This window comes from Convolutriloba macropyga, chromosome 1, assembly GCF_964194025.1.
Source record: "Convolutriloba macropyga chromosome 1, txConMacr16.3, whole genome shotgun sequence".
NCBI lineage: Eukaryota > Metazoa > Xenacoelomorpha > Acoela > Convolutidae > Convolutriloba > Convolutriloba macropyga.
The window spans coordinates 16,661,666-16,688,042 of record NC_134468.1 but is presented as its reverse complement, the minus strand read 5'-3'; the positions used below and the strand labels follow the sequence as shown (position 1 = coordinate 16,688,042).

At 34.5% G+C, this 26,377-nt stretch overlaps 1 protein-coding gene across 1 annotated transcript in view; it reads left to right on the top strand.

Moving 5' to 3' along the window:
• The first annotated feature begins 10,324 nt into the window (after positions 1–10,324).
• Positions 10,325–26,377, top strand: part of LOC142334496 (uncharacterized) — a 67,441-nt gene continuing 51,388 nt past the window's right edge. The window contains exons 1-2 of the mRNA XM_075382617.1: positions 10,325–10,573; positions 10,654–10,705. Coding sequence (XP_075238732.1) covers positions 10,325–10,573; positions 10,654–10,705 — 301 coding nt within the window. The remainder of the gene's footprint in view (positions 10,574–10,653; positions 10,706–26,377) is intronic.

The window sequence follows — 26,377 nt, the reverse complement described above, 5'->3', positions numbered from 1 at the left end:
AATGCTAATTCCTTAGTTTTTGCATACTCATTGACCAAACAATGTAGGTAAATGAACTGATTGCTTATAATTTTCTGATTTAGCACGTGTATTAATGCGAACAGGCATAGAAATGGGTCACGACGTACAAGGAGGGTATCGAGTGACACCAACATCATCAATTTTTGCATGTTTTAACTGCTTTTTTGTTCGTACTCGTAATAAGATCGTGCAAGTTTGCACCTATCTTGATGTTTTTATAGAAGGCACCATGGCAAGATATTGATATGAATACCTATCTTTTAAGTATGATTTTTTTTATTTTCTCCATCATAGACCCCCCTAGTCCAGAAGACCGCAAAAAACGTCGAAAGAAATTTTCGGTATGTTCGGTTTTCCACGCATGAAATCGTCGGTATGTTCGGCCTGTTCGGCATGTTCGGTTTCAAACAAAAGAAATTGTCGGTAAGTTTGGTTTGTTCAGTATACTTGGTTTCAAACGTAAGAAATCGTCGATATGTTCGGTTTGGAGCGTAGGGAAGCTTCGGTATGTTCGGCTGATAGACGTAAGAAACTTTTGGTATCTTTGGTTTCAAATCTAAGAAATATTCGGGGTGTTCGATTAACAACGTAGGAAACCTTCGTTACGTCGTTAAAAAATATTATAAAAGAAGAAAGTGCTGAGTTGAAAATGTCATAAATATGTACTATTAAAAAGAATTAAAACATTTATTTAGAAAAACAAATGATTCTTAGTACTCTATGAATGAATTAAAAGCCCACGCCAAGAAAAGACCCCTTTGTGGTATTTTTTACTATGATAGGCCTGGGGGCTATACATTGTGACCACTCTGTATGAAATACCTTGTGGGGTTAAGATGAAAAAGACCCGTTTCATCAAGGATGTCATTTTTCACTGGGATCATAATTCTTATTTTCTTGAAATGAATATCAAAACGAATGAAAAAGAATGCACTGATAGGAATGCTGATTAAAGCTGAATGAAGAAGCAAAGAAAATAAGCTGAGAATTATTTGGTAGTTTCACTTGTTGAGAGAGAGGGACAGAAAGAAATAGGGACTAAATTGGTCGCAAAAAATCATTGAAGTAATATTTTTTTTCCTCAAACTAAGCGTTATGCTACCATTTTTTCTCTTTTACTGCAGTTTTTGCTTCAACTTTGTATATCTTGAGTACAGCATCATATTTGCAGAAATATTGTCAAAGTTTGTGTTCCATAAGTTTTTAGCAAACTTTCATCTGCTTCAATTTTTTTAGTATTTTTTGACGTGTCTTTTTTTTGTCTGTTGCATTGGGATGAATGACATGTATGCTTCTCGATAATATCTTTTCAAATAGTACTTCAACCAAAAAATTCTCAAAAACAAATTATGTTTATGAAAGTACTTTTTGTAAATTTTTTACAGATTGAGCACAAACAATTCTATTCCCCAAGTCACCACCTAGTGTATTTTAGTTCTGATGTTCTAAAAAACCACCATATTGCTGAAAACCTATACTAAATGGATCTACTTTAGGTATAATTTTTCATTAGCACGCCCCGTCAAAAATCATAGTATTTTGTCTGTCTAACCAATCTAATTTCAGAGAAAACAGAGAGAAATCCCATATCAACAGACAATTCCTAAACCACGGAAACGTAACAAATCAAGAGTCATTACATTTTTGCGTAAAAATTATTGAAAAATCTATCCACTCCTTTCTGTTTTATTATACGCGCTCATAATCATATTTGATCTTGAAGTGAAGTGGTGTATGGCTGTTTTCGACATTTTTTCTTTCCTCGCAAATTGAAATCATAAATAGCACAAATACCGATGCCATATGGTTGTATTTTCATTCTCTGAAATTGAAGTTTTTAGCTTCAAAAATTGTTGAATCTGAAAATTTGCCTTTTACACACTTTTTCATACCTTTGTCTGCAAGTGGTAAAAGTTTTTTTGTTTAATTTATTTTCATGAGAATTTATGAAAATGAAAATTTCTGTGTTTATGTTGAATCTGTGATTCTGTGAATATGTGCGGTAGGTGAATTTTTAAACAACACACCTCACCAGAGCTGTTACCTTTGGGCTGTTTTACTTGGAAGTTAATTGACGAATTAATTTTAAAGCAAATTCAAATTTATGGATTGAAGCTCCTCAAATATATCAAAAAGTTGTTTTTAAGCGTTTTGTTGAGTAAACTAACCATCTATTATTTTGGGCTGCCTTGCTATCAAATCTGAATAAAAACAATACATTAATTGAGCACTCAATTCAGCCTATTACGGTGGCATTATCTTATCAGCTCGGATGAAACTGTCTGTACTCTGATCGAAGATAACCGGCCCGCTATTTCCGGATTACATCCCACAGCGGATGAGAGGCATGGCCATGGACAGCGGTCTGCTGAGGTCCGTACCCACTAGATATCTAAAAATTGACGCATTTTTGTTTCTTTGGTGCATTGGAATACATTATGCACTATAACACTACGCGCACTATAGATTGTAACGGCTGACAATCTATTATTTCTGATAGATTACTGTCGTGGTCTCGAGCACGAGTAACAAGAATTTTATTTTTTTAATAATTGAATTCAAAATGGCCTAAATGTACAAAATTTCACAGGTATTTATAATCCGCATTAGTATGAAAGTTTACAAATCCGTCTAGATATAGATAAACTGATATGTGTTAATTTACACCTTATTTGTGAACAAGTTTTTCCCCTTGCCCTATATGGCAAGTACTAGTTCAGTTTTCTGCACTTAACACATTGTTCTCCCTACCTGAGAACATGTCATTGCTATCTACTGGGAGGGTCGGAGAGTTGGTTACTGATCGTGTTTGGTGGTGGGAAGGTCGAATCTATCTCTCAAATTTATGGTTTATGTACATTGATAAACTTGTGGTATGAACAAAATTGAATCGACGATTCGGTTCAAATTAGAAGCCCTTATTCAATTTCACTTCACAAAACATCAGGTAAGAAAGTTTTCTTTATATATCAAAGTTTTAACTTAAATTGCTAAATTCGCTACTTCTCGATATATCACATCTTCCCTCCTTTTTTAAGCAAGTTTGTAGGAATAGCTTCTGCAAATCTTTCTGGTTGTTTTTTTTTCTGCTTGAAGTTCTCGTGGCCACTGAAGGTTGTTCCCCTTCAACTACTGAGGTTTCTTCAGTAGAGTTGGGTGATGCCACGTCTATATCGTCCCTACTGCTCTCAGACTGTGAGTCAGTAGATTCAGTCTTGATGTCAGGTTCCAACCGTGCAATTTGGTTGTCACAAACAAGAACTGTCTTGTTTGAATTCTCCGGCTGGATGAACGAAGTGTTCATTCCTTTACGGATAATGAAAGTAGCTGGAACCGTTGGGGAACTGTTCGTCGGTTTGAAGAGGACTCGTTCACGCAGATCAAAATCAGTGACTGCTGGACGTCTTATTTTGCGTCCCAGTAGCAGTTCTACAGGAGTTTTCCCCCGCGTCTTGGAAGTGCTCCGATGTGTCATCAAAACCCGCTGTAGGAAAGCGCCCAATGACACATTCAGATTTGGACTCCAGGCTTGCATAGCCCGTTTCACTGTTTGGACCGCTCGTTCAGCAATGCCATTTGCTCTTGAATGGTAGATGGGAGATTCCATCTTTTTAATCCCAAGTGATTCACACCATTGCTTTAGGTCACTGCTCACAAACTCAGGACCATTGTCTGATACTAGTGTTCTTGGTATCCCAAATCTTGCAAAGATTTGACTCAAGTATACCTTTACTGTTTGTGAGGTTCTATTTCCCACAGGGAAGGCTTCTATCCAACCTGATCCCGCGTCTACTATCACTAAGAAATTACCCTGATCCTTAACGTAGCCCCAGTCCATGTGGAGTCTTTCCCAAACTTCAGCTTCCTGCCGAAAAGATTCTGTTTTCCCCAGGCTAGGCCTGTTTTCTTGGCATTCCTTACATTTACTAACATATCGAAGAACATCTTGACTGATGCCGGGCCACCAAGCCATCATTCGAACTGCTGTTTCAGTTGCATTTTTGCCTGGGTGAGTCTCATGAGCTTTGGCCATCACGATGGGTCTTAATTTGGGTGGAATGAAAGGCACAACTCCTCGAAAGATGATTCCATTGTGAATGGTCAAGGCGTCTTTCTGTTGTTCAAATTCTTTCTCTGCTTCTGAGAACTGTTTCCAGATGCCGCTTTTTATTCGTTTGATGACATTTGAAAGAGTCGATTCGATCCCAATTCGATTTTGATGTCTGATTGTGTCACCAGGTCGGATTGGACGAAGTAGATATTTTCAAGAGCAAAGCAGACTCGATCGTTGTCGTCGTCATCATCAAAGTCTAGTCTGCTCAGAGCATCAGCATGGGGGATCTGTTCTCCGGGTGTATACTTCAATTCGAAGTCAAATCCCATCAGCGCTATCGCCCATCTTGTAATTCTTGCTGATGCTGTTTTCGGAATTTCTTCCTCTGGGGCGAAGAGATATTTGAGAGGTTTGTGGTCAGTCTGTAGAGTGAACCTTCTTCCGAGTAGGAATTGTTTCAACCTTGTGACCACAAAGACGATTGCAAGTGCCTCTCGGTCAATATTGGAGTAATTTTGTTCGGCTTGTGACAACTTCCTCGATACGTAGATCACAGGATGTCCTTCTGGTGAGAGTACCCCGCCTATAGCTTTCTCTGAGGCGTCTGTTGTCACGGTTGCTTCCTTCGTCAAGCTGTAAGGCTGTACAAGAGGGTTAGCACATAACTCGTTTTTGATGTTTTCAAAAGCATTTTGCTCTTACTTGTCCCATCTGAATTCTTCTTTTCGAATTTCGTTTAGGGAGAGCATTTTGGTTGCAAAATCCGGTATCATTCGACCATAAAAATTTGCTAAGCCGACAAAGGACTCGAGTTGTTTCATATTTGATGGCGGTTTTGCATTTTTGATTTTCTCAACATGTTTATGGTTTTGTGATCGGGTGCTATTCCTTCTTTGGAAACAGAGTAACCAAGAAAACTTACGCTTGAAACTGGTTTTGAGTTGGATTTCTTCTCATTGATGGTGAAATTTTTTTCACGTAGCCGACTTTTGACTGCAAGCATTTGTTTCTCTTATTGATTCTGTGTTGCTCCATATACCAGAACGTCGTCTTGGAATATGACGACACCCTTGATTCCTTTGAGAGTTCACTCAATGCAATTCTGGAAGATTGATGAAGAGTTCTTTAGGAAGCCTGCACATCTTGAACAATCCTTGCGATGTGTAGATTGTGCATATTTCTTTTGCATCCTCGTCCAGCTCAGTTTGATGGTATGCATCTGATAAGTCAGTTTTTCCAAAGTAAGAGGCCCCATGGACATTATGGAAAATGGTCTCCATGTCTGGGATTGGATAGTCCTCGTCCATAACTTTGCCATTGATGTGAACTTTGAGGTCCACGCATAGTCTCAGAGCTCCATTTTTCTTCCGCTGCCACACTACTTTTGATGCATTTGTGACCCCACCAGGTTGTACTGGCTCCAGGATGCCCTGTCATACCATTGTCTCCAGCTTCTCTTTGACCCTGTCTTGGAGAGAAAGAGGTATCTTTTTGGCTTTGCAGAACATTGGCTGTGATCCCGGTATGAGATTCACATGCGCTTTGTATCCTTTGACTGCAGGTAGTCTTTCATCACTCACTGCATTGATGCCTTCTTGGGGTAGTATGTCTCTCCCAAGTAGCCCAAATTTTTTGTCGCATTGCGCAATTGCTAGTTGTTATTGCCTGTACTTGCTTCCGTTCCACTCAACATCACATGTTAGTGATCCCAGAAGCGTCAGTTGATGACCATCATAGGCCTCAAGACGTCTGACTTTCCCATTTAACTGAGGTTTACCAAGCTCAGTCCAGATTAAGGATGATATCACGGTGCTATTAGCACCGGTATCAACTTGCATTTTTATTTTATGGACTTTTACTGTAATATACTCCCATGTCACCGACATGTTAAACACGTTTTCCCGTGTATAGTACATTCCCATCTTCATTTCGGATGATGTTTGACCAGGCATCTTACCCTCTTCTTCGCAGAAGTTGTTGTGCTGGTCAGACTTACCTGACTTAGGCTGGGTTTTACTTCAGCATATTTTTGAAAAGTGCCCCACCTTTTCACAGGTGTTATATTTCTTGTTCAAGGCCGGACACGGCTTGCCGCTGTGTGGCTTACCTCCACATCTATTACACAAGTTACCATTGCCTTCATTACCAGTGAACTTTTCACTAGGTTTTCTGAAGGTCTTTTTGAAGTTGTATCCCACTTCTTCTTTTATTACAAATGGTCTATTACCTGTTGAGGAACTCGCAAAAACCATTGCTTGACTTCTGAGTTGTAAGTTTTCTGTCATTTCAGACAGAGACATCGTTGGTTTAGTTTTAATGCCTTCTAATAGTCTTAATTTGGCCTCAGGTCTCTCGAACCTGAGATAAATTTTATTTTCACCAACTCTTCCTCAGGGTTGGTTACTGTTTTAAGTTTTTCGAAGTCACAATAACGTGCTTCTTCTCTGAGGCGCGCTAGAAAATTGTCGTCAGATTCTCCAACACCTTGGACAACGGACAGAAATTTAGCCCTTTCTGCACGTTCTATTCTCTCCTTAGGTGAAATATAGTTTTGAATAGCTAGTCTGATCTCTGTAAAAGGAGTTTCTAACAATTTTTTAGGGCTCATAAGGCTCCTAAGTTTAAGAAGTGGGTCCTGGCCGCATATACTAGGAAAGAGATTTGTTACCTGTAGGTCCACGGTCGTACCGTCGTTGTTGACTTTATCTTCTTTCTTCTCTGCGCGACATTTCGCCACAAAAGACATGATCCACGCAGTACAGGATTCAGCATTCTGCAGATCCAAGGTTTGTCGGTCGTTTGGTGGTCTGGACACCATTGTCGTGGTCTTGAGCACGAGTAACACGAATTTTATTATTTTAGTTATTGAATTCAAAATGGCCTAAATGTACAAAATTTCACAGGTATTTATAATCCGTAACAGTATGAAAGTTTACAGATCCGTCTAGATATATGTGTTAATTTACATCTTAGTTGTGAACAAGTTTTTCCCCTTGCCGTATATGGCAAGTACTAGTGCAGTTTTTTGCACTTAACACATTGTTCTCCCTACCTGAGAACATGTCATTGCTATCTACTGGGAGGGTCGGAGAGTTGGTTACTGATCCTGTTTGGTGGTGGGAAGGTCGAATCTATCTCTCAAATTTATGGTTTATGTATATTGATAAACTTGTGGTATGAACAAATTTGAATAGACGATTCGGTTCAAAATAGAAGCCATTATTCAATTTCACTTCACCAAACATCAGGTAAAAAAATTTCTCTATATATCGAAGTTTTAACTTAAGTTGATAAGTTCGCTACTTCTCGATATATCACAATTACATAACTATTACATAACTTTCGGCTTGCTTTTCTGTCGGCTTGCTTGCCTATCGGCTTACTTTGCGTTCGCCGTGTTTGTGTGTGTCTGTGTTCGTGTTTGTGTGTATGTATGTTTGTATGTGCGTGTGTGTTTGTGTGTGTGTGTGTGTTTGTTTGTTTTGTTTTGTGATTTCGTATGCCCCTGTCCTTTTTTTGTGTTTTTCCTTCGAATTTGGAATAGTCTGATCAGAATTCACGCACTAAATTGGTAATTTTGTCATAATTCAGTCTACAGTTTGGAAAGTGTCTAAAATTTGATCTTTTAGTAAACTTAAACACATTAAAAACATTGATGACATGAGAGTGACCTTATAAGCCTTTCTACTCTAAATGTAATTTTAATCAGTCTTATTTACTTTTTTAATGTTTTTATCTGCCCTCTCGCGTCAACTTGAATCAAATTTGAGACTTAGCGAAATAGACTAATATTTTTTGGAGATGTGAAGTTACAAACCTTCTATTCAATTTCGTTCGCTTTAGAGTCTGATGCTTTTAGCTGTAACACATTTTTAGAGACATAGTTTTCTCCTAATTCATTTTTCGAATGGGTTTTAAGATGATTTCATATCTAGTTCTTTCTATCCATCCACTAACCCTGGCCCAGTTGAGTCTACAACCCAAATTGAGGTTTTCTAGATTTTGTTAGACCATCCTGGGTCACATAATAGGCATAAAATGCTGCCGAAATTAATGACTTGGAAAAAACGTCGTCGCACAGAAGTTTCGACGAAGGTTGCCATGAGGTCTGGTTGCGTAAAGTCTGAAGAATACACCTAAGTACCCCCTCCTGTGACCCAAATTTCTCTGACTGAATTCAAGCTAATCTATCGCTGAGTTTACCCTGATCCGTGACTGAATTTACTCTGATCAGATTCGATTTGTTTCTATTATGACTGGTAAGAGGACTCTATGTGGCTCACGATTGCCAGAAAAGAGTTAGTTACGGCTCAAACGCTAGCCTGGTTTTTGAATCCGATATTTTTTTCTTGAAATGAACAAATTGAACATGAAAATGTACAGAAAGCTGTGTGCTTCAAAAAGTCAGCTAGATATCTTTATTTCTGAAAAAGTGACGTAGGAGACAAGCAAGACTTATTACGTAACAGATTTCTTGATCTACAACAATATTTTCTTTCCTTTTATGGCGGCCGGTTTCTTTTTGAATGTCAAGTGGCGTTAATCAATAGTTAACCAGATACTGTTTTTATCGACAAATTCACACCCGACATCATTCAGTTCCAATTTGTGTGACCTATTTCTTTAGTTGTTAGTCTTCCAAAAACGCACCCTATCAATTAACCAGTTGCTCCTCCGTGAAACTACAACCGACACCCCCCCCCCTTTTAATATAGAACAGGTATTCCAGTATTACTCAAGTATTGTGGCTTAATTTTCACCTGGAGTTTGTAAATTTAACCCCGGCAAAGTAAATTATTGCATTCAGAAAAGACAAAATATTGATTTTTATGGAGATCCTCGGAGATAATCTGGTTCCATTTAACTGTCTTCTTCGGCTGGGAATGATCTGCCTGGCGGAAAAATTGGTTGTGGTCGAGTAAAAATCGGAGAATTTATTCAATTTGATCCAATCTATGATCTATCAGGGAGTTAATCTTTTCCCACCAAGTACTTGACTTTGTCCAAATCCTCAAATTTTGCTAATCAAATATGAAATGTGAAGTTACGGCTATGGAACACGTGATAACAAAATTAGCAGATATATCTCCTTTAGCATAAAGTCCAGTAAGCCGAACATAACTTAAAAATATAACTCAATTGCAGCAACAGTTGGTTTAAAAAGTTGTCGTTCTTACTAGGTTAAAAGTTATATTCTTGCTATTTTCAACGTACATAGTAAATGAAACTAATGTTCTATTCGATCTCAAAAATTTTTAAATTTTACGAATAACTATAATGCATTCATGGATTAATTATTTAGCCGTTTTTTCGTGAACTTAGCTGTATTATTCAACAAACTTAGTGAGAAAATTCTTACTCAAAATTGGCGAAAATGCACCTTTTTCTTGAGGATTTGACCTAATAACTGATTATTTTCGGGTTGTGGCTTTTTCTGCTGAAAGGTCACTTTACTCAATTGCGGAATCCCAAAACTAGGCGTCTTCAACCGAATGCAGTTGTTTAATGTTTTCCATAAAATTTATCTCTAACTTGCTTATTTTACAGCTTGTTTAATCCCTTCTAAAACTCTAACAGGGCCAGTAATAACCCAACTCAGGCAAAACTGTAAATCCGCTCAGTTGTGAAATTTAATTTTCCGGCTATTCTGGTTGTTTTATATTTTTTTAACTAAACTCTTCGAGTTTATTGGCTGCACGCTTCCAGTAACTTTCCCAATACGCCGGAGTAATTTAGCTAACATAGCTCACTTCATAACCAAAATCCCCAAGGCATATTACTACCAATTTATCTACAGCCTAATTGATAGCGCAAAAAATTTGTTTACTTTACAATTCTTCAGTTTATTTGTTCCTGCTCAATTCTTTTTCAAGGCACAAGTTCAATTCGTTGGGCTGGTTATTATTTGTTTGTTCACGTGCAATTTTACCAAGCAAATTTTCACACTTTGAAGCAAAATTTGAAGATTATGTTTCGTATCATAACCAGAAACTTATTTCAATAGCGTAAACTTTGCAGGCTATAAATTTCGATTAGTTTGTTGACATATAATACTTGCCCTAAAATTATCCAGATTGAATTTGATAGCGTCAAAAATGACAAAAGTCACACGCTAATACCAAAATTTTTATTTTTATTTCGTTAACAGAAAATACCAAAAAAAGTTGTTGCGAAAAGTTGAAGCTATAAATTTTAAACTTTTGAGTGGTGAAAAGGTCTTATTTTTCTGGCGATTAATAATTATTAGTTATGATAAACGGAAACAAAGAACCTAACAGGCGCTCTCTCATGAACTCTTTATATGAACCCCAGTACGAAACAACCCCCTACTCCCACATTTCCCAAACCAGACCCCAATCTATCTCCTCGCCCAAAAACACCAACAAGAAATCCGCCCCCTTCAAATCCCTCTCCTCCGACAATGGAGCTACAAATCTTGAATCGAGGAAGAATATGTCGTGGACTTCTATAGTGTCCATGGTGTCATTCGTGTTAGCTGTCATATCAACTGGACTGTGTCTCAACTTCTACAGGGAGAAGTCACAGTTGCAAGAGATGATGGAGTCCAATATTTTTAGAATTATGGAACTGGAGAGGTCAAAGTTCAGTTTGCCAATGTCGGCCAAACAAGTAAGACTTCAACTAATTTCTCCTCAAATGAAAGTGAATCTTTGAGAGTTAAAGATGCTAGGTTCCCGAATGTCAGAATTCGTAAACAGGTCCAGATTTTAGAACTTGCAAAGTTTGTGTTCAAATAAAGGTTATTTATGAATCAGCCCGTAATGATTCAATGATCTGCAGCACTGATCAATTGTGAATACGATGTAAAAATGCTGCATGCAATAGAGTTATTTAGCACTGCTAAAAACGCTTCCAAGTTCTGGTTGACATCTCGAATATCTATAAGCAGTTCTCGATTAGCGGCAGATTTTCTAAGTGAGCTCAATTGAGTCACGTAGCCTTTATGTGGAATATTGTCATTTTCTGTGATGTCCTTGACATTGTTAAAATGATTTGAATGACTATAGGCATGTTGCCCAGATTTTGAAACAGGAAACTGATAGTAAAAAAAATAAAACTACACGAACCGTTATTAAATTAGGATCGTATTGGAGCAACTGTAACACAATATCGGGCAACCAAGGGTGGAATCAATGCATTGATTTCAACTGTTTGATTTTGTTGATTTTCACGATAATGCTAATAGCGATTAGGCTTGAGTTTTGTTCTTAACACTCACTAAAAACAAAAGGCAAAATTTTTTAACACCGCTTGGTAAGTATCTTCCTGTTATGCGATTATAAATTTTGAAAACATTGTGAAGCTAATTAAAAACCACCAGCCGCAAAATACAGGAATAATTGACAAAAAACTTTTAATTCTCTTCCGTTCAGAAAGTTTGCTTTGTTCGATTTTGGGACAGCTGTCTTCAGTAGTTGCTCTTTGAAGTATATTTGTTTCACATTCAAAAAAGCAACCAATCAATATTGTACCGTAAAAACAAAAAAATCCAAATTATAAAAAAAAACAGAAAACAGCTCACGAAGGCCCGAATTTAAGTATCAATATTAAAAAAAATTTGTGTTATACAAGTGTTCTAATCAAAACTTGTTTTATAATTGCCTTGAAGACTGACCTATTACCAGTAGCACTCAAATGACGGGCTAATAAACCCAAAATATCGAAGAACTGCAGTTTCTCTAATTATTACAGTTATTTCTAAGAATAAATTATGTCGAAAAGGCCGTTTCATTCTACACGTTTCTGATTTAACAAATAGTTACGTAAATGTGAAGCGAAAAATCTTGAGATGAAATAGCAAGCAGTAAAGCTACAAGCAAAAGTAAAAACTATTTTACAGGACTTATTTTTATTTTTGTTAGCTCCTCTACACACACAATTTTTGCTTAAAATTGAAAATTTGCCAATTCCGACTAGATTAATTTTCAAAATTGAATAAAATATAATATATAAAAGAGCAGCTGAGCAAACGATTAGAAAAATAAAGAACTCTAAGCTCAAGAAAGCGTCATCAAAAATAGTTAGGAACCAAGGAACGCATGGTTCGCTTAGTTATAACTCACTTTATCAATTTAAAAATAAGCCAATAATTAAAACTGACTGCAATTGAATACAAAACTAATGAAGAGCGAGCTATCATTTGCTTAATCATTTCGATCAGGCCCTGAAATCAACCTATCGTTAAACTATTCTGAACACAATACACGTTTTAGCAATTCAACTCAAACCGTTACAAATCGAAAAAAAAATCATTTGATAAATATTGACGATTTTTTGTCTTCTGTTGCACTTGACACAATGAACTGCAATTGTGAGAGTGTTTCAACAATAAAACAAATAGTAAACTTCTACATAATTTTATTCTTTTTTGTTGCAAATCATTTAAGCACCCGAGCAGTCAAACTTTAGTTCTTATAACAGAAAATTTTGCAGAACCAGAAATTCCTGCATAACTTTCAAAACTATTTGAATTTTTCCAGCTCTATTCTTAAAAAAAAACGTTTGATTGCCTTATCAACAAATTTCAAAAACATTTGTTGCTTTTTCTGCAATCCCAATTTTACTATATCACATTTAAACTGCGAAAGTAATGTTATGAAAAATGCTATGATTCTGGCAACATCCTTATCTACAAACAACCAAAAGTTAACATTTGAAACATGTACTTAACTAGCAGTACAAAAATATTTTTACCACTGGCGAGCTTCTGACTTCTAGGCAACTGTAACACTTGAACAGCATTGTAATTGTAATTTGAAAAAAACTACATGAAAAGCAACAAAGATTAACGAAAATTATCAATTTAAGTTAAGATACAGTGAGTTTTAAGAGGCAATTTCAAATCGTTCATGGGTGCTAATTTTCGTGTCAAAATGTCTTGTTTCTCTGAAATAACTGAAAACTTTGTGAAAAATACAGAACCAGATTCCATTACTGGCTCTATCGAAGCCGATCACAGTTTAAATACTGGCTTTATGTAACCTAAAAGTTGACTGCAGAAATTTATTCATTTATATTAATAATAAAATTACTGTTAATTTTGAATTGGTTTTTGTGTTTTCCATTTTACAACAACTGCAAACAGTAGCAGACTGAAGTTTTGCACTTTGATTGCCATCTTATACGGCTACAATTTGACGGAAAAAATCCTAAAATAGTTTTGAGATTTGAGTTATTAAAAAAAACTCACGCAAACATGGGATCAGCATTTTGGATCAGCAAAGACGAAAAATTATTCATTATCATTTAATGAGAGTCAGGAAATGCTGGGGTAATATAAAAAATATTGGATATACAGCTCACAAAATTTGCTGCAAAATTGTAATATCTGAACAAATTTGAAACCGCTGAAACGAACACGGTGATGCAAAGCTTTTCTGGTTTTAAGTTGGAAAGCAGCGGTTACATATATTATACGATTTAAAGCAGTTTTTTTGATGATCATTTGCGCTTGATGAGGTTTTTTTAATTTCAAAACAAACAAAAATATTGCCTACCTATAAGAATACCTGCTTTTGCTTTGTTGGCAGAAACTATATGAACAATAGGAGATAAATATTTTTTAATTTAGGAATTATTTTAGAAAGGATTCAATGTGCTGAAAACTAGGCCCCGCTAATCAAATTTATTTATCTCGAAGTATTTTGAAATTCTCTATAGTTCCTATTTTGATAGTTTTTCCTTATAAATTGAATAAAAGTTTTACAATATTTGATAGTTTTTCACAGTTCTGTCCGTATCCACATGACCAGGAAACTCGATCCAACTTGTTTATAAATGAAAACTCAGACGCTCTTCATAAATTTAGCTATCGTGATCTCCGTTAATTAGGGTGTAAGCGCGCGGATTTTGTGATTGTACACAGCCGGTTTATGGTTCCTAATTACCAAGATATACTGATTCTGAGAGACATAGTAAATAAAACCTACTGAGCAACACTGCGTTAAATTCATTTGATGCATGTTTACTAGTTAACACTTATTTCCTTGTCAGCATTTCAAACCGCTGCAAGTAACCAAAACACATCATGTGTGTCTATGAAAAGGTGGATGAATTTTAAGCACGAAAATCAAAAGAAGTGTAAGTTCTCTATCCAAAACACTGCTTTTTAAAACTTGCATGTAATTTGATTTTATGATTATCAGAAACATTATTTCAATCAATATTTATCAAGTTTTTTGCTCGAAGTATATGCTGCCCCGGTCGAGGTTTTTGGGTAAATTTTTGTAAGAAATGCGGTGAATGCGGTGAATTTTTGTAAGAAATACGGTGATTGCGGTGAATGCGGTGAAAATAAATATTTCACCGCATTTCACCGCATTTCTTACAAAAATTCACCGCAAAATTCACCGCATTTCTTACAAAAATTCACCGCATCGAGTTTTGTGGCAAAATAACGTAAGAAATGCGGTGAAAGCGGTGAATGCGGTGAAAAAAAATAATTCACCACATTTTACCGCATTTCTTACAAAAATTCACCGCGACATTCACCGCATTTCTTACAAAAATTCACCGCATATGATTTCCAAAGTTTACTCAATCTGATGTAAAATCACATGAAATTTAACAGATGTACGTGACAGTCGGCGCAGTGGACTAAGCAGTGGATGGCATGCAGGAGGTTATAGGTTCGAACCAGTGTGGGGATAATTCTTTTTTGTAAGAATACTGAAGACGCGGTGAAAATAAATAATTCACCGCGATTCACCGCAAAAAGATGTAAGAAATACGCGGTGAAAATTATTTTTTCTCCACATTTCACCGCATTTCTTACGAAAATTCACCGCCAAACCTCGACTCGGGTATGAAGCTGTGAAACTCTTCATACTTTTTCATCGAGGCGTTAATATGACTTTATTTCACAAAAATTGTCGCTTTCGAGTATATAAACCATACAAGGAGGCTCAAAAATGAGCGTTTTGCACTTAAAGTTCTCATTACGCTCAACAACATTTTTGATTTTTGGCTTAATACTCCGACAAATGAGATAGAAAACTTTCGAAAAATCACCTATTGTTCGAAGACAATTGGTGTTTTCATTTACCACATCATTTTAAACACAAACAACTATACAAAAAAAACAAAAACGGACTAGAAGGCAGCTGATACCTCTCATTAAGGGGATTAAGTGACAAGACAAACAAAAAAACCGAATAAAAACAACAAGCATTATCTACGAAGAAAACTCATTGCTACTTAAAAATAAATTTAATGCTAGAGTAAAAATAGCATCAGATAAGAAATAAACTAAAGCAAATGAGTTGCATTCCACTAGAAAAGAACTGTGACCTGTCTGTGCTGAGAATAAGTAACAAGTAGACAAAAAACAAAAGGAGCAAACTTAGAAAAAAAAGTTTCGACTTTTTGAAAATAAAAAAAATCAAAGTAGTAAAGTCATTAGCTAGAAAAAATCGTTGAATGGCTTCAATTTTACCTCCATAGGATATCATTCAGGCCTATTAGTATTCAGAATGACATTTAATTTCAAAAAAACAAATGCAAAAGCCAAAAAAAGGTACTTTATCTTTGGTTGAAACTCTGTCGAAGCCTATAAAATTACAATCTTTTCGCTAAAATCAATGAAAATAATCAATTGCGCCTTCTGTTAATGCCAATAATGTGACATGCAACTTATCATTCATGTGCCATTAATGTGAAGACTGGATAAGACTGCAAAAGAGAACTTGAACAAGTGGAAATTGTCAATCAATTTGAAAAAAAATGGAAAAAGTTTTGAGAACTCGTAGTATCAACGACCAAAACCATTTATTAAATTTAAAAAATCAATGAACACTACTTTATAATTTTTGTGAACGCATTTCCATTTTAGTTGAGATGGCGTTAAAAGGTAGCAGAAACGAGGTTGAAAGGGGCAAGATATTAAAACCGTAAGACATAAAAACCGCGAAGGTTTCAAAAAAAAACAAAGATACCTTATTGTTTTTACTACCTTGGAAGACTATTCAAATTGCTAATGAGGCAAACTCAAAAGTGTACAAATTAACAACGATCACATGCAGAACTCAAAACTTCAAATACAATTTTACGCAAATGGTGTTGAAGCCAAAAACGTATGCTTTTCTTTGAAATTATCACGTATTTCCATTGGCCTCCATTTGTATGTACATTTTAACTGTGAATATTTGAGTTCGATTGGAAATCTTATGTCAGCATGTCAGAAAAAGATGAGTTTTTGGTACTTCTCGAGTTGTGTTATTGAAAAAACCTAATATCGATTGAAAGCCTTAAATAGTTTCTTTATCAGCTCCCTCGGCAACGATTGGATCATTGAGTAATTAGATTTAGTCATTTGACTAAAAAAGAACATTAAATGCTGGCAAAACTCGAACGAATTTTTCAAAATTTCAGGATTACAATTTGTCGGAGTCATAAAAACCATGAGGTTTACTCAGTAAACACTAATTTTTCATTGGACCTCACTTAAAAAAATGCGACCGCTTTTTATTTCCATTCTCAACTAAAAATGGACCTGCCTGTAATTTGGACGAACTAATTGCAAAAACAAATCTTAGAATTGACAGACCCAAATACATTTCCCATCATCAAAAACTAACGTTGTTACCAAAACTGGTGTTCCAATTGCTGCCCAGTTGTTCAAAAAGCGCAATTGCTCTAACGATTAGGTAAAAAAATTTTAGACAAGCGAAAACCACAACACACCAAAATCAAAATAAGCATTTTTTTGAATGAGGGTTTAAATTAGTGGAAGATCGGAAAAAAGTTATCTCCAGAAAACTTTCTTAGAAACCAGATGTACAATAAGCCCATATCGGAGTAAACGAAGATTTCATCCGCAACTTTTTTGCATTTTTATACTGGTCAATTTGCACAAAATTGGCCAAATAGGCATATTTGATGCCATTTGTTAAAAAAAGGAAAAAAAGCAGAATTTGCAAAAATTTGACGGGAAATATAGCCAAAACATTTTGTTCAAATTTTTCACCAACTCTTTTTTTTAATTTTCAAAAAATGAGACTATTGTTGACATTTTATCACATTTTAGCAACAATTGATCAGAATATTAAAAAAGTACGAAAAATAAGAACAAAACAACGGAAGTGAGCCTAACGTTCAGAAAACTTTTCTAAACCTCCGCAACTTCTTGAAAAAACCGATATTCAAAAAAGACCTTTTTAATTTGAAAATCTACAATTGATATGCTTTCGAATTATATCACTCACAACCTTGTACGATAAAAATAACGAGCTACAAAAATTGAGTGAAAAAAAAGACCTGAGTATATAGTTCCTCCCCCCAAGTCGGAACAAAATGTAGACTCTGTGAAACATCACCAACACCCCCAGTAAACTTTTACAACCATGGAAATTTTTCTTGGTGTTTTCTTATTGAAATATGACGACTTACTACAATTGACATAAGCTTTTCTAGAAATAACCGAGGCGGGACGGTATGGCCATCTTGTCAGATCTTACAAGATTCTTGCTAAAAAATATTATCTTATCAGATTTCAGATTTTTAAGTTTCTTATAAGAAAAGTGTTTATGTTTTAAAAGTCTGTCGGAAAACTGTATAAATTGGTGAATCCTCTTGTACCGCTTTGTCATGCCTCCACTCCATGTTCCTCTAAAAATTGAAGTCTTTTGAAGGAATAAAATTTTGTGGAGTAGTGTTACCAGGCTGAGAAAAATCTATATTGAAGATATTTCATGATGAATGGCTATCTTGTAGAATTCTGGGAAATTCAATCATATTGAGCTGGATTCTTGGTACGGTTTTGTAAACGATTCTTTACTGACTGTATGCATAAAAAAACTGCAATGGTTGTGCGTATTTGAGTCTTTTTCAATGCATTTATTTATTTGAGAATTGAAGAGCCAGATTCTCAACTCAACCTTTACGCCATTAGTGCAAAAAAGTATTAATTACCTTGAATAAATGCCAGAAAATTGCATATTCCAAAAAACATTAGCTTGATCATTTATACTCTCTTCATACTATTTAGATTGTGCAGTTCGTTACAAGGTGATAAAATTTTAGTTTTTCATTTAGATGTTTTTTATCACACTTGATCTGGAGAGGCACGAAAAATGCATCATATTCGTATCTTTTGTTTCTTATTGAGCATTATTGTATGCGTCACAAATATTGGATAGATTTTTGGTTTTCAACTTTTGAACTACCAAAAAATTACAATGGATTTGTCATTGATGAAAGAACCTTGCAACATACAAGATAACCATGCCCAGTTTACTAGGTAATGCAAGAATGATTTAATTTTTTTTCATCAAATTCTCAGTAAATCCTTTTTAAAATACTTCCTTCAGCTGCCCATTTTATTTAGGTAAATTTCCTATTCAAAATAAAAACTGACGATGGCAATCTGACGATGGCAATATTTTTTACTTATGTAAAATATCGTTTAAAAATATTTTTCAAAATAAAAACTGACGATGGCAATCTGACGATGGCAATATCTGTGATGTCCCTGACATTGTTAAAATGATTTGAATGACTATAGGCATGTTGCCCAGATTTTGAAACAGGAAACTGATAGTAAAAAAAATAAAACTACACGAACCGTTATTAAATTAGGATCGTATTGGAGCAACTGTAACACAATATCGGGCAACCAAGGGGGGAATCAATGCATTGATTTCAACTGTTTGATTTTGTTGATTTTCACGATAATGCTAATAGCGATTAGGCTTGAGTTTTGTTCTTAACACTCACTAAAAACAAAAGGCAAAATTTTTTTACACCGCTCGGTAAGTATCTTCTTGTTATGCGATTATAAATTTTGAAAACATTGTGAAGCTAATTAAAAACCACCAGCCGCAAAATACAGGAATGATTGACAAAAAACTTTTAATTCTCTTCCGTTCAGAAAGTTTGCTTTGTTCGATTTTGGGACAGCTATCTTCAGTAGTTGCTCTTTGAAGTATATTTGTTTCACATTCAAAAAAGCAACCAATCAAAATTGTACCGTGAAAACAAAAAAATCCAAATTATAAAAAAAACAGAAAACAGCTCACGAAGGCCCGAATTTAAGTATCAATATTTAAAAAAATTTGTGTTATACAAGTGTTCTAATCAAAACTGGTTTTATAATTGCCTTGAACCCTGACCTATTACCAGTAGCACTCAAATGACGGGCTAATAAACCCAAAACATCGAAGAACTGCAGTTTCTCTTATTATCACAGTTATTTCTAAGAATAAATTATGTCGAAAAGGCCGTTTCATTCTACACGTTTCTGATTTAACAAATAGTTACGTAAATGTAATTCTTCTTATCTCATACGAAAAATCTTGAGATGAAATAGCAAGCAGAAAAGCTACAAGCAAAAGTAAAAACTATTTTACAGGAATTACCTTTATTTTTGTTAGCTTCTCTATACACACACAATTTTTGCTTAAAATTGAAAATTTGCCAATTCCCACAAGATTAATTTTCAATTTGAATAAAATATAATATATAAAAGAGCAGCTGAGCAAACGATCAGAAAAATAAAAAAACTCTAAGCTCAAGAAAGCGTCATCAAAAATAGTTAGGAACCAAGGAACGCATGGTTCGCTTAGTTATAACTCACTTTCTCAATTTAAAAATAGGCCAATAACTAAAACTGACTGCAATTGAATACAAAACTAATGAAGAGCAAGCTATCATTTGCTTAATCATTTCGATCAGGCCTTGAAATCAACCTATCGTTAAACTATTCTGAACACAATACACGTTTTAGCAATTCAACTCAAACCGTTACAAATCGAAAAAAAATCATTTGATAAATATTGACGATTTTTTGTCTTCTGTTGCACTTGACACAATGAACTGCAACTGTGAGAGTGTTTCAACAATGAAACAAAAAGTAAACTTCTATATCATTTTATTCTTTTTTGTTGCAAATCATTAAATTTTGCAGAACCAGAAATTCCTGTATAACTTTCAAAACTATTTAAAATTTTTCCAGCTCTATTCTTGAAAAAAAAAAGTTTGATTGCCTTATCAACAAATTTCAAAAACATTTGTTGCCTTTTTGCAATCCCAATTTTACTATATCACATTTAAACTGCGAAAGTAATGTTATGAAAAATGCTATGATTCTGGCAACATCCTTATCTACAAACAACCAAAAGTTAACATTTGAAACATGTACTTAACTAGCAGTACAAAAATATTTTTACCACTGGCGAGCAACTGACTTTTAGGCAACTGTAATACTTGTCCAGCATTGTAATTGTAATTTGAAAAAAACTACATGAAAAACAACAAAGATTAACAAAAATTATCAATTTAAATTAAGATACAGTGAGTTTTAAGAGGCAATTTCAAATCGTTCATGGGTGCTAATTTTCGTTTCAAAATGTCTTGTTTCTCTGAAATAACTGAAACTTTTGTAAAAAATATAGAACCAGATTCCATTACTGGCTCTATCGAAGCCGATCACAGTTTAAATACTGGCTTTATGTAACCTAAAAGTTGACTGCAGAAATTTAGTCATTTATATTAATAATAAAATTACTGTTAATTTTGAATTGGTTTTTGTGTTTTCCATTTTACAACAACTGCAAACAGTAGCAGACTGAAGTTTTGCACTTTGATTGCCATCTTATACGGCTACTATTTGACGGAAAAAATCCTAAAATAGTTTTGAGATTTGAGTTATTAAAAAAACTCACGCAAACATGGGATCAGCATTTTGGATCAGCAAAGACGAAAAATTATTCATTATCATTTAATGAGAGTCAGGAAACGCTGAGGTAAAATAAAAAATATTGGATATACAGCTCACAAAAGTTTACTGCAAAATTGTAATATCTGAACAAATTTGAAACCGCTGAAACGAACACGGTGATGCAAAGCTTTTCTGGTTTTAAGTTGGAAAGCAGCGGTTACATATATTATACGATTTAAAGCAGTTTCTTTGATGATCATTTGCGCTTGATGAGGTTTTTTTAATTTCAAAACAAACAAAAATATTGGCTACCTATAAGAATACCTGCTTTTGCTTTGTTGGCAGAAACTATATGAATAATAGGAGATAAATATTTTTTATTTTAGGAATTGTTTTAGAAAGGATTCAATGTGCTGAAAACTATGCCCCACTAATCAAATTTATTTATCTCGAAGTATTTTGAAATTCTCTAGTTCCTATTTTGATAGTTTTTCCTTATAAATTGAATAAACGTTTTACAATATTTGATAGTTTTTTCACAGTTCTGTCCGTATTCACATGACCAGGAAGCTCGATCCAACTTGTTTATAAATGAAAACTCAGACGCTCTTCATAAATTTAGCTATCGTGATCTCCGTTAATTAGGGTGTAAGCGCGCGGATTTTGTGATTGCACACAGCCGGTTTATGGTTCCTAATTACCAAGATATACTGATTCTGAGAGACATAGTAAATAAAACCTACTGAGCAACACTGCGTTAAATTCATTTGATGCATGTTTACTAGTTAACACTTATTTCCTTGTCAGCATTTCAAACCGCTGCAAGTAACCAAAACACATCATGTGTGTCTATGAAAAGGTGGATGAATTTTAAGCACGAAAATCAAAAGAAGTGTAAGTTCTCTATCCAAAAACACTGCTTTTTAAAACTCGCATGTAATTTCATTTTATGATTATCAGAAACATTATTTCAATCAATTTTTATCAAGTTTTTTGCTCGAAGTATATGCTACCCCGGTCGAGGTTTTTGGGTAAATTTTTGTAAGAAATGCGGTGAATGCGATGAATTTTTGTAAGAAATACGGTGATTGCGGTGAATGCGGTGAAAATAAATATTTCACCGCATTTCACCGCATTTCACCGCATTTCTTACAAAAATTCACCGCAAAATTCACCGCATTTCTTACAAAAATTCACCGCATCGAGTTTTGTGGCAAAATAATGTAAGAAATGCGTTGAAAGCGGTGAATGCGGTGAAAAAAAATAATTCACCACATTTTACCGCATTTCTTACAAAAATTCACCGCGACATTCACCGCATTTCTTACAAAAATTCACCGCATATGATTTCCAAAGTTTACTCAATCTGATTTAAAATCACATGAAATTTAACAGATGTAAGTGACAGTCGGCGCAGTGGACTAAGCAGTGGATGGCATGCAGGAGGTCATAGGTTCGAACCAGTGTGGGGATAATTCTTTTTTGTAAGAATACTGAAGACGCGGTGAAAATAAATAATTCACCGCGATTCACCGCAAAAAGATGTAAGAAATACGCGGTGAAAATTATTTTTTCTCCACATTTCACCGCATTTCTTACGAAAATTCACCGCCAAACCTCGACTCGGGTATGAACCTGTGAAACTCTTCATACTTTTTCATCGAGGCGTTAATATGACTTTATTTCACAAAAAATTGTCGCTTTCGAGTATATAAACCATACAAGGAGGCTCAAAAATGAGCGTTTGCACTTAAAGTTATCATTACGCTCAACAACATTTTTGACTTTTGGCTTAATACTCCGCCAAATGAGATAGAAAACTTTCGAAAAATCACCTATTGTTCGAAGACAATTGGTGTTTTCATTTACCACATCATTTTAAACACAAACAACTATACAAAAAAAACAAAAACGGACTAGAAGGCAGCTGATACCTCTCATTAAGGGGATTAAGTGACAAGACAAACAAAAAAACCGAATAAAAACAACAAGCATTATCTACGAAGAAAACTCATTGCTACTTAAAAATAAATTTAATGCTAGAGTAAAAATAGCATCAGATAAGAAATAAACTAAAGCAAATGAGTTGCATTCCACTAGAAAAGAACTGTGACCTGTCTGTGCTGAGAATAAGTAACAAGTAGACAAAAAACAAAAGGAGCAAACTTAGAAAAAAAGTTTCGACTTTTTGAAAATAAAAAAAATCAAAGTAGTAAAGTCATTAGCTATAAAAAATCGTTGATTGGCTTCAATTATACCTCCATAGGATATCATTGAGGCCTATTAGTATTCAGAATGACATTTAATTTCAAAAAAAACAAAGGCAAAAGCCAAAAATGTACTTTTTTTTGTTGAAACTCTGTCGAAGCCTATAAAATTACAATCTTTTCGCTAAAATCAATGAAAATAATCAATTGCGCCTTCTGTTAATGCCAATAATGTGACATGCAACTTATCATTCATGTGCCATTAATGTGAAGATGGGATAAGACAGCAAAAGAGAACTTGAACAAGTGGAATTTGTCAATCAATTTGAAAAAAAGTGCAAAAAAGTTTTGAGAACTCGTAGTATCAACGACCAAAACCATTTATTAAATTTAAAAAATCAATGAACACTACGTTATAATTTTTGTGAACGCATTTCCATTTTAGTTGAGATGGCGTTAAAAGGTAGCAGAAACGAGGTTGAAAGGGGCAAATCTGAAGACAACATTATTTTTTTAAAACAAGATATTAAAACCGTAAGACATAAAAACCGCGAAGGTTTCAAAAAAAACAAAGATACCTTATTGTTTTTACTACCTTGGAAGACTATTCAAATTGCTAATGAGGCAAACTCAAAAGTGTACAAATTAACAACGATGACAGGCAGAACTCAAAACTTCAAATACAATTTTACGCAAATGGTGTTGAAGCCAAAAACGTATGCTTTTCTTTGAAATTATCACGTATTTCCATTGGCCTCCATTTGTATGTACATTTTAACTGTGAATATTTGAGTTCGATTGGAAATCTTATGTCAGCATATCAGAAAAAGATGAGTTTTTGGTACTTCTCGAGTTGTGTTATTGAAAAAACCTAATATCGATTGAAAGCCTTAAATAGTTTCTTTATTAGCTCCCTCGGTAACGATTAGATCATTGACTAATTAGATTTAGTCATTTGACTAAAAAAAGAACATTAAATGCTGTCAAATTTCGAACGAATTTTTCAAAATTTTAGGATTGCAATTTGTCGGAGTCATAAAAACCATGAGGTTTACTCAGTAAACACTAATTTTTCATTGGACCTCACTTAAAAAAATGCGACCGCTTTTTATTTCCATTCTCAACTGAAAATGGACCTGCCTGTAATTCGGACGAACTAATTGCAAAAAAAAATCTTAGAATGGACAGACCCAAATACATTTCCCATCATCAAAAACTAACGTTGTTACCAAAACTGGTGTTCCTATTGCTGCCCAGTTGTTCAAAAAGCGCAATTGCTCTAACCATTAGGTAAAAAAATTTTAGACAAGCGAAAACCACAACACACCAAAATCAAAATAAGCATTTTTTTGAATGAGGGTTTAAATTAGTGGAAGATCGGAAAAAAGTTATTTCCAGAAAACTTTCTTAGAAACCAGATGTACAATAAGCCCATATCGGAGTAAACGAAGATTGCATCCGCAACTTTTTTGCCTATTTATACTGGTCAATTTGCACAAAATTGGCCAAATAGGCATATTTGATGCCATTTGTTAAAAAAAGGGAAAAAAGCAGAATTTGCGAAAATTTGACGGGAAATATAGCCAAAACATTTTGTTCAAATTTTTCACCAACTCTTTTTTTTAGTTTTCAAAAAATGAGACTATTGTTGACATTTTATCACATTTTAGCAACAATTGATCAGAATATTAAAAAAGTACGAAAAATAAGAACAAAACAACGGAAGTGAGCCTAACGTTCAGAAAACTTTTCTAAACCTCCGCAACTTCTTGAAAAAACCGATATTCAAAAAAGATCTTTTTAATTTGAAAATCTACAATTGATAAGCTTTCGAATGATATCACTCACAACCTTGTACGATAAAAATAACGAGCTACGAAAATTGAGTAAAAAAAAACACCTGAGTATATAGTTCCTCCCCCCAAGTCGGAACAAAATGTAGACTCTGTGAACCATCACCAACACCCCCAGTAAACTTTTACTACCACGGAAATTTTTCTTTGTGTTTTCTTATTGAAATATGACGACTTACTACAATTGACATAAGTTTTTCTAGAACTAACCGAGGCGGGACGGTATGGCCATCTTGTCAGATCTTACAATATTCTTGCTAAAAAATATTATCTTATCAGATTTCAGATTTTTAAGTTTCTTATAAGAAAAGTGTTTACGTCTTAAAAGTCTGTCGGAAATCTGTGTAAATTGGTGAATCCTCTTGTACCGCTTTGTCATGCCTCCCCTCCATGTTCCTCTAAAAATTGAAGTCTTTTGAAGGAATAAAATTTTGTGGAGTAGTGTTACCAGGCTGAGAAAAATCTATATTGAAGATATTTCATGATGAATGGCTATCTTGTAGAATTCTGGGAAATTCAATCATGATGAGCTGGATTCTTGGTACGGTTTTGTAATCGATTCTTTACTGACTGTATGCATAAAAAAACTGCAATGGTTGTGCGTATTTGAGTCTTTTTCAATGCATTTATTTATTTGAGAATTGAAGAGCCAGATTCTCAACTCAACCTTTACGCCATTAGTGCAAAAAAGTATTAATTACCTTGAATAAATGCCAGAAAATTGCATCTTCCAAAAAACATTAGCTTGATCATTTATACTCTCTTCATACTATTTAGATTGTGCAGTTCGTTACAAGGTGATAAAATTTTAGTTTTTCATTTAGATGTTTTTTATCACACTTGATCTGGAGAGGCACGAAAAATGCATCATATTCGTATCTTTTGTTTCTTATTGAGCATTATTGTATGCGTCACAAATATTGGATAGATTTTTGGTTTTCAACTTTTGAACTACCAAAAAATTACAATGGATTTGTCATTGATGAAAGAACCATGCAACATACAAGATAACCATGCCCAGTTTACTAGGTAATGCAAGAATGATTTTATTTTTTTTCATCAAATTCTCAGTAAATCCTTTATAAAACACTTCCTTCAGCTGCCCATTTTATTTAGGTAAAGTTCCTATTCAAAATAAAAACTGACGATGGCAATCTGACGATGGCAATATTTGTATTCGTCCGTCCTTATTACTTATGTAAAATATCGTTTAAAAATATCGGACGACGGCAATACCTGCATTTAAATAGCTGAAGGACCAATAAAAGGAAGCTTAGCCAATCTGCTTTTCAAGAATGCTAAATTGTTGGCACGAATGATTATTATAAATGTGAAAAACGCATGGAAACTAAAGGTGAACAATGTTGCCATTAAAAACTTAATTTGACTGGCATTAAAAACTTAACTGCATTTAATTTGAATTTTTTCTTGTCTGCACCAAAACACTCTTGCACCATTATTCTTCGAGCCTAAAAAGTAACTCGATCCTCTCAGCAGTAACATATTTGTCAGAGGAAGAATTAAGAAGAAAATCTGAATATCAAAACAATTAAACAAGAAGAGTATG